Source organism: Cygnus atratus, chromosome 1, assembly GCF_013377495.2.
Source record: "Cygnus atratus isolate AKBS03 ecotype Queensland, Australia chromosome 1, CAtr_DNAZoo_HiC_assembly, whole genome shotgun sequence".
Classification (NCBI taxonomy): domain Eukaryota; kingdom Metazoa; phylum Chordata; class Aves; order Anseriformes; family Anatidae; genus Cygnus; species Cygnus atratus.
Window position 1 is genome coordinate 162737137 of NC_066362.1, and position 14781 is coordinate 162751917.

General features: G+C 40.5%; 1 protein-coding gene across 4 annotated transcripts in view; it reads right to left on the bottom strand.

Annotated features, from left to right (window-relative positions):
- NDFIP2 (Nedd4 family interacting protein 2) overlaps positions 1-14094 on the bottom strand; it is a 58283-nt gene extending 44189 nt beyond the window's left edge. For 2 of the 4 annotated variants that reach the window (XM_035565212.2, XM_035565205.2), the window contains exon 1: positions 13936-14089. In XM_035565212.2, the coding sequence (XP_035421105.1) occupies positions 13936-13971 (36 nt within the window). In that variant the 5' untranslated portion in view covers positions 13972-14089. Of the gene's footprint in view, positions 1-13935 lie in introns of all 4 variants that reach the window. The other 2 variants (XM_035565209.2, XM_035565211.2) reach the window with 2 other exon arrangements.
- Between the last annotated feature and the right edge of the window lie 687 nt (positions 14095-14781).

Sequence of the window (14781 nt, forward strand, 5' to 3'; positions counted from 1 at the left end):
TTCTTTAGTGTAGCATAAAATTATCCAGAAGATGCTGCCACAGACAAAAAAAAAAGCATCTAGCTAGCTTGCTTCTTCTGTCTTTTTTTTATACTTTTACGACCAGCTCATCTTGACACAGCCTGACTTTTAGGTAAGCTTTTGAATAAGTTTCAGTAGTAATGGTTCTGCCTGAGACACCGAAGACCAGCATTCTCACCAGCAATTTTCAATTGTAAGTACTTTGATTTGTCCTCCTTTCTAGCCTTTCCCATGATATTACTATCACATTTTTCAGGAAGCTTGGCTCCTCCAGTTTTGACCTCACACTGATCAGTTTATGAGTTCATCCCAATGGTGTTAAAACAAATACAACGCATAGAAACTCCAAAACACTGAATCTTATGATATGCTTTATGTGAAAGCATGGAGATAACCTAACTAGATCATGCAAATTCAACCTTTGCATGCTAAGCCAGTCAACTGGTACACCTCCTCCATGAAAAGCAACACTCTCAGCAGCAGAGGCTTATCTTTGTCACTTTGTAGAAGTTAACACTTGCACACTTGTAGTTTTCTAGAGCAAGTTTCAGACCATGCCGAAAGGTCAACCAAAAATATCCACTTACTGCAGCTTCTGGTGCTGCAGGGAAGGACTCATCTTAAGATTGCCTCTGCAGTGCGTAACAAGTATTCCAAGACTTCTGCAGTAGATTCAGGACCTCTTCCATACTGGTGCACAGGTATTTATTCCACAGGAATTCTAACACAGTAAATATTATAGGTGGAAAGAACAGCAGGTTAACAAGAAAACTTCCATCATCTTCATCAAGCTTTCAGGAAGCTTCTCCCTTTTTTTTTTTTTTTTTTTATGTTACACATGGTATCTCTATGTACTAAAAAAAATAAAGGTCTTTTACACCTGCCTATTGGTAATGATTTGTAAACCTATTCTTAACTGTTCCATACAAACGAGATGCTATTCATAAGAAATGCAGAATACACAAAAACAATTTCACTAGATCACATAAGGGTTGCGTATTAAGTGCTGGTCTTGCAACCACATCTTGCACCGCCTCTTTCAGTTCTAGGAGTGTAAAGTAGGGCTTCTTCATCTGCAAATAGCAAAGTGTTAATCTTTGGATTTTCTAGGGAAAAAAATAAAAACAAATGCAATCTTAAAATAGAATTTAATTCTGAACCTGTTGTGAAAATAGTTCATGTTAGAGACAGCTTTTAGTTCAACTTCCCTATCTCTCTTGTTTCTGAATGGCATTATGGTCTAACCAGCTCACACTACAGACTATTGCTTCCTTATTTTTAGAAAAAAAATAAACATAAAACCCATACCATTAACCTATAAATGCCATTCAAGTGTTAAGATCAACCCACCCTCATTTAGGTCACTATTGCTTTTAGTTTTGATTGTTCGGTGGCTTTTAATCTATAAATACTCTTAGACAAGAAATACAAGAGCAGAAGAGAGAAATAAATCCTTCCACTAAAGAACTGTTCTTATTTTCTTAGGAGGAAAATAAAAACCCACAACAGCATTTGGAAGAAATCTTTCACAATTTTTAAAAATAAAATAATATTGGGGGGGTGAAGCAGTGAAGAGGGTGAATACCTCATCATTGCATTTTAAGTTACTAGCTTTCTTTTAAGTACAGGTTTTCATCTTCTACCAATACAACAGCTTACAGCAAGATGATGCCTTTTTCCCCAAGTTCGTGTTGTAACACCAGCCCAACACAAACTCACGCAGAGCGGACTGACAACTTCCCAGCTACTTAGGAAGCAAGCTACTTGTAGTTCATCATCATCATATGCAATCTCTCCTGAAACACGCAATACTGGCCACAGCCACAGAACTCTAGAAAATAAAGTCTCCGAAGATGAAAGTCTTCTAATAAATACCAAACCCTGAAGCGATGAAGATTATAAGGCACTCAGTACATTCTGGTAAAACACCAAAGTCCAGCAACTTCCAACTAACTTTTGCTTTTAATTCTTTGGTATTTCTCTAAAACTAACTGATCAAATTTAATCAGCACTCCCAAGCACACGGAACATAGTATTTTCTCCTCCATCATCCCATCATTTGGCGAGTCTCCGCTATCACATACCGAGATCTAGTGACAGTCATGATAGTGGAGTGGCTTTTTTTGGTTGCCTTTTTTTTTTTTGTCTGCCTGTTGTCATTTTTTAAAACGATACATCTCAGCAGAAAGTTTTCAACAGTAATCAACATGTTTTGAGGTCAAAGGTGTAAAATCTGCATTAGAAGCAGAAAAGCAGAACAGAAGTCCATTGCTGCCATTCCACAGCTGTGTAGAAATACCAAATGTGTCTTCTAAATAAGGATTAGGTACCATGGAAACCCGCAATCTCTGTCGGCAAACTTCTACTAAAAAGAATCTGAAGAGATTTATACTGAACATTGTTGAAAAATATGTTGCAACAGGATGGCTTTTCTGCCAAAGTTAGACACCCATGTATAACTAAGGTGAGCCACAGACACTGAAGACACTTTATAGCCACTTAACTCAGGAAGCTGTTAAATAATTTTAGTCACTTTTGTTTAACTAGAGATCTAGCCTATTGGATTTTCCCAACTATCAAATTATTCCTCAAAGAAACCTATAACCAGCAGGGGAGGCGGTAATTAGAAAAGGTGATCAGGACTTCCTCAAGGGAAAATGTTCACCTCCCCCAGTGGCTACTTCACATATACAATTTTACTTTTTTTCATTGTAATCCAAATTTAAACAATTACACATTAGATAGCATGACATACACATTTGCATTCATTCCCTATGGCTTCTTAGATACCTATACCTTCCCAACCCCTACATTAATAGCAAATAACCTGCTCATAAAGGACATCAACATACCATGTGTCAGTATCAGAACTCTTTTCTAACAGTAAATATTCTAAAAACTAAACGATTCTTAGTAGTGTTAACACTTCCATTTCTCCCCACTTAGGGGGGTTTCTTCTCTCATACAAAATTATTCTGAGATAATTCTGAATACTGAAATTTTGGTATGATCAAGATATATCTTTCATATTTATTGTAAAATTTCAAGTCAGTTATAGTTTCTAGAAGTTTTTCCTATCACATGATTATAGGAATTAATTGTAAATCTACCAACAAAGAACTGATGTCTCTAACATTAACAAAGCGGACAATTAGGACCAACAGCTTTCAAATCTTTTTTCTGCTAGTGTAAAAATATTTCTAGAAGAGAAGTTTGTAAAAGCTTACTCTAAAGCCTGTGCACAGTAAGAAATTGTAACTAGTAACTCTAGTTACTAAAAAGATCACCGTGTACCACCTAGCCTTCTGTTTGTCAAATGGTAACTCAAGAACAGCTTGAGGAACTAGTTTAAACTCTATTAAAAAAAATAGTATATAAAAAAAAAAGGCTCTCCTCCTTGAACACTTTCTCATTCAAAATGATAATCTAACTTACAGACCCATTAGTAAAAAACGAAGTATTACTCAGACCAGAGATCAGTCTAAGGAAACGTTCTGTCTCCAGCACAACTATCAGGATATGCACGGAAAGCACAAAAACCTTAGTCACTTATTTGCCATCCATTTTCCTCAAACTTCTCTAACATTTCCAGCTGTTATATTATGGCTGGTAAATGGTACATCTCTGCTTCGTTCATTTAGCATCTGTTATGGATTTGATGTGCATGAATTTACATTCTTGGATCTTCTAATACTATCAATGATCCTGTGTATTAATAAACTCCATATATTCATTTCTCTTCATGTAGCTTATTTCCTGTGATTTAAACCAAAGTTCGGCCTTTTGGGGGGTGAGTAACAGCTCTACAATTGCTTAGCCTTCATGACCCTGCAAGCACCGGTCACTTCCAACTCCCACCAATCATTTTAGACTGCACTGCTAAGAAGGCTGCCTCCCTTTGCCTGCTGTAGCTCCACTAGGCTCTTCTTGTGAGAATCCCCAAGTGCATACAGTACCCAGCATCTGGGCAGTTTCATACAATGAGCCTTCTTGTTCATTCTCAGTATCTTCCATGGTCATGGCCAATGTTCCGTCAGGATTTGTTGGCAGCTGCCACTAATCAACAGCTCCAGGAATCGCAAATCAAAAGAGACACACCCTGACTTACCAGCAGCTTTATAGAATCTGTTCACAAAGTATATTCTGGTCATTTGACACATACAAAACTTGTAAACTGTAAAATTGTTTTGTTTTGTTTTCAAAAAAAAAAGTAAAATTGGGAAATACACAGGCCTTTCACCAATAGCAAATTTAATATTCAACAGCTAGTTCCAGCTTCCATTTTATCTGAAAAATAATCAGTTGATTCAAAAAGCTGGGTATTACTGTAAATGCAATACATGCTTCACTTAAAAGTCAAAGTACAGTAGAACAGCTCACACACAGCTTCCTAACAAGGACAGCGCAGGAGGATGCTAAAAATGGCAAATTCATTTTACAGGGGGAAGATAAGGAAAAAGTAGTTTTTTGTTGTTACTGTTGTTTTGGTTTGTCTTTTTTGGTTTTAATTTTTTTTCTTGGAGAAGTATCGTGGTAACTGCACTGCAGAAGGAGCATAAAATTTCACCTTAAATCCCTGACCAAAGTTAGGCAGAAAAAAAAAAAAGACTCCAGTTTATGCCTCTTATATCACAGGTAATTATGTGTCCTTGAAAATTCAAGAGTAGAACTAAGAAAAAAATTAAAATATCTCAACTTTTTTTTTTTTTTTTGGCAACACTGAGGTTTTCTCTCTTCTGCATCTGAAAAAGCTAGCCATGAAGGAACAGTCTCCTACTCAACACCACGAAGTAGCCCAAAAATGAAAATATTAATTAAATAACACACAAATCAAAAAATTATCAAGTTATTAAAAACTAACTCACTCTATTCCTATAAGCAGGTCAATCACGTGTGATTTTCTGAGCATAGCTCCTTTTCCTAGTAACAGGAAAATGGAGTACTCAAGCTCATCAATTTAAGATAGCAGTAAACTAAATGATTAGAGAAAAAAATAGAGACAGATGTTACAACAGGTTAAAAAACCCATACAGATACATGACATGACCTGAACATACTTTCTATGCATTACATGCAGAAGAATGAGCTCTAATGAAGAAGTCCTCACTTTGATTTGTGGTCTTATCCTTCTCCATCCACTATGGAACACACAGCTTTAATAAAACAAACACAATTCACAACAACCATGACCTTAGGCCCTTTCTTTAAGGAATGCATTTTTATGTCTCAACAGATAGCAGTGAGTTTTCCAACCCTATTGTTAGACAGGGCTAGAGTGTCAACTAAGTGTTTTAAAACAAGTCTACGCAATACTTGGCCCAAAGCACAATTCTCTGGGCCCCTCAATTGTTAGATGATGCACACATCTAGAAGCAGGTACTTTCCAGCAGGTCAAATTTTTAACTGTGAGGTAGCTAAACATCAACAAAACAAAGCATCGTAACAGTCTAGGAGGAAGCTCAACTGTACAGAGGAGAGTAGCAGAAGACCAAACTAGTGCCACCTCTGAACCACAGTAAGTATATAAAAATAGCTGACCCTGAGGCACAGGGAAGGAACATGGAACAATGCTCATCACCAGCTGTAGACCAACACTGCGGGGCTTCAGCAGCCTACTCATTTGTCTGAATTATGCTCTCTCATTCTAGGATTTGGAATAGGTTTTTAAGAGTAAACAGCTTACAATATTATTTTTTTCTAATTGCATTTGGTGCAAGCCTATGTTGTGACCCCAATGTTAGAACTTTAACTAAGAAAATCTTAATGCTTCAGTACATTCCCTAAAAATACCTTAGGTACTGTTTCCTTTAAATTCCAAAATGACAGTAGATTCAAAATACCATAATCAACTGCACAACTGGCCTCAATAATACCCAGCATTGTTATTCTGTCTTGTGCTTTATCTAAGGCATCCCTCACGTCACAAAAATGAGAAGTGTTAACCACACTAAGCATTACCAGAGCAATGTTTAAATGCAAGCTTATGTTACTTCGCAAAAAAAAAAAAAAAAAAAAAGGTTATTTTTGCAATACGGAGATAGGATGATGTTTACAGTATCATCTATCATTTCTTCAAGGCTGCTCTACATAATCTTTTCAAATTAAGCAAGGAAAAGCAAAAACAGGTTCATTGATTCAGGCTACATATACAGCTTTACCAAGAACTTGATTCTGACCCCTCTTACAGTTAACATTAACAGGTTTAGTGCCAAAATATAAAATATTCTTCAAAGCTAAAATGGACAAATTATGTTTGTGAACTACTACACAGTAGTCAGAGACCAAGATTTCTCCTCTCTTTTTATTCCTGGAAGGCCACGTTTTACAAGAAGTAATATGACAAACCTCTGCCAAGCAGTAACTGGAGTAAACCTCCAACAGTAACTGAGGAAAATGAAAAGTGGCGTTACAAACAAACAAACAAAAAAAAGTAACATACAGGATACTGACCGGATTTTGTTGTGTCTACATCAAAGTTTTGAGGCCTGTTTTCTAAATCATCCTGTCCATTCCAAACTCAGCTGAATGAGGCACAGTCAGGGACAAGGTTGTGGGGGGTGGCTCAGTACCTAATTGGAGTTGGATTCAATGATCATCATGGGTCCTTTCCAACTCAGGATATCCTATGATGTTTTGGTTACAGAGCGACTGAAAAGTAAGTTAGACTGTTCCTGTTTTAGGCTAATCTTAGCCTATGATAATGGAAATGATGCTTAAGTGGAATAAACAGTTAAATGTTAAAATGGAAATATATTTTCCACTTTCATTATAAGTCTCAAAGCCATAAGGCATCCACATCCTGACATCTGTGAGCCCTGGCTGTGCAAGTCAGAAATGACTTCAGCACAAAACAGAAGAAGTTAGTCATTTTCATTAAAAACACAGCTGGCAAAGGGGGTGCCCATTTCATTAAAATATGCTAGCTGTTACAGTACTTGTCCAGGAAGTGGGAGACCTAAGCCTGAGGCAGCTCAAACCCACAGTCTTGGCTGTACAATAGTTCAGCTTCAGTAGGAAGCGTTGGCAGTGCCTCTCCAAGCTAACAAATTGCCATTTTTTTTCATTCTTTTTTGCCCATCTCCTCTTCAGATTACTTTTCTTCTCAGCGTGAAATCAATTTGCCCACTGTGGGTGTACTTTTATGTGCCCATTTCATCATTCCCCTTTCCAAAGCAGCTTAAGCACCTGAAGTCTAGGAGGAGGTTTGGAGACTATGCAACTCAACACCATGATCAAATCTACGACAGAAAACTAGGGATTAGGTCCCAAGAAGTTAGGAATAACAATACATACTACCAGTTGTACTGATGATACTTGATGGTACTTCCTTGTTTTGTTAACACTGTCATTGGGAATAACGTTTCAAATATAGCCTAGAATTAGGCATTTCTCTTAAGTGCCTCATTTTCACCCCACCTGGAAGACTTCTACTAAAATTTTGCATTAACACAGCACTTTGTAAGTACTAGGTTTCTGATGCTCTCCTAACATACTTCCTACCTCATTTTTCATGCAAAGAAGCTGACAGAGTGCTTCAAGTTCCACTTTTTTAAAGTTGCATGATCTGAACAGATCAAGCTTGGCCACATTACAGGTGTCTTCTGCTGAGAACCGTGTTATTTGAAAGCATTTTCTTCCTGTTACCGAACTTCTGCCTTTTATTACTATTTAACAGAGTTACAAGACTTACCAGATGTGTCAGGTACACGACAGCCTGAAGATTTCCTTTTACCTTCCACAGTTTAATGTCACATCTTAGGGCAGTCATATCCTTCTTTTAAGAACCTAAACCCCCCCACAGCTTTCACAAGCCAACAGCTTGCTGCACCGGAACAGACAATGATATTTCCATCCTTTCCTCCCTGCCTATCTCTTGCTCAGGCTTAACTCTAAATTTATGCCTAAAAATACTTTTGGAGCAAGACATGAGTGGAACAACCCAGGTACATTTTACCAGCATACGTTACTCATTTTGCTCAGTACGGTAATACCGGTGCCCTATATAACTAATCCAATTTGTACATGGGGCTGATAAAAACCCACCTTACTTCCCCTTGCGTCCCCACCAAAGAGACAGGAAGCTACCCACATGCCACAACCTGCGCCCACACAAAGCAGCAGCAAGCTATTGTAGCTGCAGCCGCTCCTGCTCTATCAGTGAGACGGGGCTTCTTCCTCTGAATCAGGCACAGAGCTGGGTATTAAAGCTGTGGTCCTCCAAAAAGGGATCCAAAACCAGCACACCAAGTCAGAGCATCCTGCTTAATGGGTATAATACTTTCTGTCTCCTTGTAAATATCTGGTACCTCATCTCCTTGACTTGAGAGGAGCACACAGTTTTGAGGTTTAGTTCCTTGTTTCATATGGAACAGAAAGTATTCAAAAACATAACTGAAAAGTGAAAAAATGTAAAACGTACTACTTTTTAAACATTCACTGCATCACTACTGTATCTGAAAACACACTTAAGCATTAATAAATTTTCATCTTCATTTGTGACAAGATTCCTCAAAAAATAGAGGAAGTTTATAAAAACATTAAGCTATTCTTTCAAGAAAATACATACTCTTTAATAGACAAATTTGTCACAGGTGAAAATGTTACAGAAATGTTCAAAATTTTAAGTTTTTATTATTAAATCATAAAGTGTCTGAGGTGCAAAGACAGCCCATTCTTTAAAAGTGTAATCCACCTCGTTTCAGTAGATCCTCATTAGTCCTTCTAAACTATTAAAAGGTCCACGCTAGGAGCTTCAAGTACAAAAATAAGGTGCACTGAAAAAAACTTTATCTTCAATGAATATGAGGTTTGTATCCCTGGAAGTGCCAGTTTAACTGTCATAGGCAAGCAACAGCAAAGCTTATCACTTAATGCATCTTTACTCAATATTCTTCAGTACCATAAATTGAACCTCTCAAGTGCAGCATCTTATCTCCAGTTCTGACTTCACCATCAGATCTGTGGAAAGCAACAGAAATCTCCCTAATGTAAGCTAGCTTGATCTGTTCAGTAATACCAATTACATAAGAGTGCTCCAAAGACAATAAATATGTTGGATATAGGCTAGAGTTCTCATTTCAAAGATGCAGAATAATCAGTTCGGTTTTTATTTATTTGCCAGTCACTACTTAGTCCCATGAAAAGAAAGGAAGGAGAAAATTTCCTTTGTGCACATTTCTCCTGTAGGCTGACTTTCATGTTTATGTAAGACCTAAAAAGACCATTTGACTTTGATTAAGGTTCAACCAGATAACATTGTGAGAGTAAAGAGTCAGTGACGATGGAGTTAAGATGTACTGTTTATGTGGCAAGGTTTTGGTAGCAGGAAGGTGCAGGGGTGGTTTCTCTAAGAGACTGGGAGCTGCCCGCCTCTCTCTCATGTCAGAGGGGGGCCAGTTCCAACCAGCTCCAAAAGGGACACACCACTGCCAAAAGCAGCCCATGGAGAGGCCCCTGGTGGAGCAGGCTGTCCCCCTGCAGCCCATGGGTCCCACATGGAGCAGATCTCCACACGGCAGCCCCCCCGTGGAGGAGCCCCCGCTGGAGCAGGTGGATGTGGCCTGGAGGAGGCTGCGGCCCATGGAGAGCCCCTACAGGAGCAGGCCCCGGGCCGGAGCTGCAGCCCGTGGAGAGGAGCCCACGCAGGAGCAGGGGGCCTGGGGGGAGCTGCCGCCCACCCGGGGGGGACCCGTGCTGGAACAGTTTGCTCCTGGGGGATGGATGGACCCTGTGGTACAGAGCCATGTGGGAGCAGTTCTTGAAGGACTTGTCTCCTACAGGAGGGACCCCACACTGGAGCAGGAGAAGAGAAGGAAGAGGAGGAAGGAAAGGCAGTGACAAAGCACTATGGGCTGACTGCAGCCCCCATGCCCCTGTGCCACTTGGGGCTGGTAAAATAGTTAGAAGAGTTAATATTGAAGTTGAGCCTAGAAAGAAGGGGGGTAGAGGGAATGTAGTTTTAGTTTTCTCTTTATTTCTCACTGCTCTACTTGTATTAATTGGCAATAAATTAGTCTTCCCCAAATCAAGTTTGCTCACCAGTTACTGTCACAGGCAAAACAATCTCCCCGTCCTTATCTCAATCCATGAGGTATCTCATCCTATTTTCCTATATTTCCCATCACCCTGCCTTGCCAAGGAGGGGGGGGTAAGAGAGCAGCATGGTGGGCAGCTGGCAGCCAGCCAAGGTCAACCCACCACAGAAGAGATGCAGAATATTAAGCGTTATCTGAGATAATTTTAAAACTATTCACAATGTGTAGCACTATGTAGGGGAATTAACTGGAATTAAGTATTTATAGTAGCAACTTTCATTTCTTCATCCTGTTCCTAAAAAGCACGCACAACTTCACACTTATATAAGATTCGCACACCTATAAAAAAAAAATCAGTTTCTTTAATCCTGTATAGTGCCATACAATAGCAGCCTGAGGTCTTGGGAGTCTGGCATCACACATCACTCACAATCCACAGCAGCATTCCCAAACCCCACGTGCTCCAGTGGCACTGGCAAGTCCAGTGACAGCTAAACTGACATCCATGTGGACAGCTGCTTCTGGCTCTACCTACCTAGCCATTTTACCACTCACCTATATAGATCTGACCTCCCATATAAATCAAAGATTGCTGGCTACCTGATCCCAGAAAAACAACCTTAAAGCTTTAATCAGGAAACATCTGGGGGGAGTTATAATTTTTAAGCAGTTCAGAATACAAATTCTGCAGTTTTCAATGGGTTTTATGCACCTAGATCACTCGTGGATTTGAAGTCTTCCCTCATAACTCAACTACCTGGAAAACCACATTTCACAGAAAAAAAAAAAGCAATTGCAAGCTTTAGGACTTAGTCGCTCCCTCAGTTTTACGCACTGCAGAAAACAGATGCCTTTCTTTTGCTTTGCTTCAGTAGAGATTCACAAAGCATCATTCGAGTCATCTTTTTCTGCAAACAAGTTGGACTATGAGCAAACATTTCAGACAGCAAGACAGCAATGCACAAATTGAAGTCAGATGACACAGAGCAAGAAGTTAAAAAGAATCAGGAAAGTGATCACTGAAGAATTTTTAATTATAGTTTTCCTAGAGTTTATGCCTCACTCCGCTTGTCTAATAACGAGCAGAACAGGGGAAGAAAACAAGCAAACAAAAAAAGACAGCAAGGAGAAAGGAAAACAACTGAACTGATTATGCCTGAATTGAAGTTTTATTGAAGTTTTAAGTCATTTACCAACAGAATTGCAGTATGTAAGTGACTAAGAAGGGGAAAAAAAAAAGGAAGTAAAGCAAGACAACAAAGATTGGCTGATTTATTTCTGATGTCATATTCCTGCAGGAAAGCATGACAAGTTCTTACCCATCAATTAGTTGTCTTTTTGCCCTATAAAGGGAGGACAAAAAAGGAGGGGCAGAGAGCAATACAAGTCACACACGCCTGCGGCAGATAGTTACGTAATGCTGATTTACTGCCCACTCTTAGTTTACAACACTTACTTTGCTGCAATTCCAAACAGCAGCTTTTTAACAGTTGCATCGTTTGAACATTTTTTAAATGCTTTTTAAATAAAATACAGATGCAAAAGAAAGAATAGGATGCAGAATGAAGCATTAGTAGTGTTTGTCACAAAAAAATAAGAAAAAACGAGGGCTAAATTTATGATCAGATATTTTATCTCGTAAAAAGTGCTAAAAGTGGCTTGTTGTGCAAAAGCTTAAAATTCAAGTGCCCATAATTCTTAAAGCCTTTTAACTTGTTTAAAGGAGCCACAAACAAGAAGAGATAGCTCCTTCAACTTCACTGAAGTCCTACTGTCACTGCTATGAACAGAAACGTAAGCCAATAATTGTTACTATTTAGAAGACAACTTGCACTGAATAGAGGAAAAAAAAAAAAGATCAGTTAGAAGTAAAGGCAGAACTGGAAAAAAAAAAAAGAGTTCTTGCTATTACTCATGAAGGCAAAAAGTAAAGGACAGAGTGAACATATCAGAACTGGTCAGATTTCATAAGCTTAGCACTAGGAGTGGTACACGCACAAAACCAATGCAGTATTAGCCACGTTAAGTAGTATTTCACTTCTATATTTTGTCCTCAAGGATTAGGACATGACCGTAAAAACTGCAATAATCTACTGCCTACTACCTATCACAGACATTACACAAGCAAATACCTCATAACACGATCACAATAGTCAGGTGCTAATTAAGTACATCTGCAATTGCAGATGGTTCCTTCCATTCCCTGACCCAACACAGTAAGTATTACAAAAATCTCAATGTCTGGCAGTCAGATATAATGGAGAGAAGATGAAACAACATGGTCTTACCTATGGGATAGCAATTAGGAAGGTATTTTAAACTCCAGAGTACATCAGAGATTAAAATTGCACTTTCATTATGACCTACAATAAATTCAATGGAACTTAACGTGCTGTAATTGCAAAGGCTTCACAGACACTTCTCTAACAAAACCTCAGTGACATAAATTGGCCACATAATTTAACATACGTGGGGAACAGAATGGGCTAACACTTACTGTCTAACATTAAGATTAGCCCTTTCAGAAGACCACACCAAGAAGCATTTATGCAAAGCTAGGCATCAGCATCACAGCTGGAAGTTCCAGATATAACTTAAAATACTAGAGGCAAATTATTTCTTTGTTCCATCCTCCCGTGTTCTATTCTACTCCTTTGAGTAACAGAACTATTTTTTTTTTTTTAAAAACTTAAAACATACCCAGGTTATTTGAGGCCTTAAGGAGGATACAGTGTTTGAACACTGTTAAAAAAAAAAGTCTCTGCCAGCATTCTCATTCTCCTTTGCAAAAAAAAAAAAAAAAAAAAAAAAAAGGAAGGAATGACTTCAGGACTTCTGCTGACTTTAGCTAAATTATGGTCATGTGGTGCAGGAAGGGAAGCACTGACCCACAAAGCGCTTTGGGACCCGCTGCCCTACGGAAGGCACACGTCACTCCTCAGAAGTCACAGGCTGCTGGGTCTGCTCGTCAGCTCTATGACAGCCCCAGCGTACCATCATCCAAGAGCATATAGAAACCTCCCACACTGCTTGCCGATCTCTCAACAGAAATATGCCAGACCTATAACAAGGTATTTGCTGCTACGTTTTTGTACGTCACGACTTAGGAACCTGAATATAGGTATTAGCACTTATTTCTACTTTAAAATGTAAAGCGAGCTTATCGCTTGGAACCCAGAGGCAACGTTTATATCTAGAGAAATGTGTAAAGAAGCCTCGGACATACAATGTATGCACAAGTAGATGTGATGACTTCTGTCGACATTGTTTTCGATATTCAAGATGTAGTAAAGAAAAAAGAAAAAACAAAAACAAAAAAACAAGGCCAGTAAGATAAATTCAGCACTCAGGTGAAAGATCATAGAAGAAACAGGAATTATGAGCAATAGCAGAGATTTCAGACTTTCACAGTATAAGTTATGTACATACCGAAGTCATAAAGCAGAAGGAACTGAGGGATTACATTGAAACTTTTGAGGACACTGGCTGTGCTCACATCCTCTTTTTCGACCAACAACCTTTTATATTGAGCGCAATTGATATTAAACAAGGCTGGTACAGAATCACAGTGTTCTAGACAGGTATAACCGGCAACAAAACCCACAGACGGGTACAACTGACCATAAAGCAGTAACTGCAAAAAATAATAATAATAAAAATAATAAAAATAAAGCAGACAGTGCCAGCAGCTCAGGCAGGCGGCAAACCCTTATGGAGTATAATGCCTGAAGGTCACCCGCCTGCGATCCACAGCCCCCTGCCTCCAAACGAGAGACGGCCGAGAAATAAGGGTGAAAAAATAAATTAATTAATTTAAAAATAAAATATAAAGGGTGGGGAAAGGGCTCGCCCCCCTCCCCGCCGGGGACAAGGCGCTCACCACTCGGTATCGGCTGGCGGGCTGGTGGTGCTCCATGCTGGCCGCTCCTCCGACCCCACCGGCCCGGCCCCTTCCTTCCTTTCCCTTCCCTTCCCGTGCCGGCCCTCCCCGTCCCTGTCCCCGTCCCTTCCCCTTCCCTTCCCCGCCCCACCGGAGCCGCCGCCACCGCCCCGGCACAGCGCAGCCCCGCCCCCTCCGCCCCTCCAGGGGCGGAACCCTCGGAGCCGCGGCCCCGCCCCGCCTCCGTGACGGAGCGCAGCGAACAGCCCCCCCCGCGCATGCGCGAAGCTGCGACCGCTGAGGGAGCGGTTGGGCGGGGAGGGAGGGGGCAGGGCGGCTCTGTTGGGTTGTGGCCGCCCCAAAACGCGGCCAGGCTCGTACAGGGCAGTGTGTGGCCCCTCCAGGCAGCTAGGGCGCCGCCTGGGGGTGTCTTAGTTGGCGTTTCCCTGTGTGTTAAGTCGTTGGGCTGGTGTTCCCTCAGTTCAAAACACTCTGACAAGAGGGGGGCAAACTGCCGCCATTTCCTTCCCTCTTTCCCCTTAAATGTCTCCTGAACCCCATAAATGTCTCCTAAAGCCCTTAAACGTCTCCTAAAACCTATAAATGTTTCCTGAAACCCATAAAGCGTCTCCATGCCCGCGTGCTTTATGACCTGGCCGGGCAGAAGCAGTGAAAAACACGGTCGCCCACAGTGGGGCCGGGATGACTCACACCGGGGCTCTCGCACGCTGGGCTAGGCAGCTGCGGTGTGGGGCGATCTGGAAAATGCTGAGAGCACAGCTCCCTGCTGCTCACACAAAGTACGGGGCATGGCTGGCCCAAGAGGTGAACACTCTCCAGAAAGCG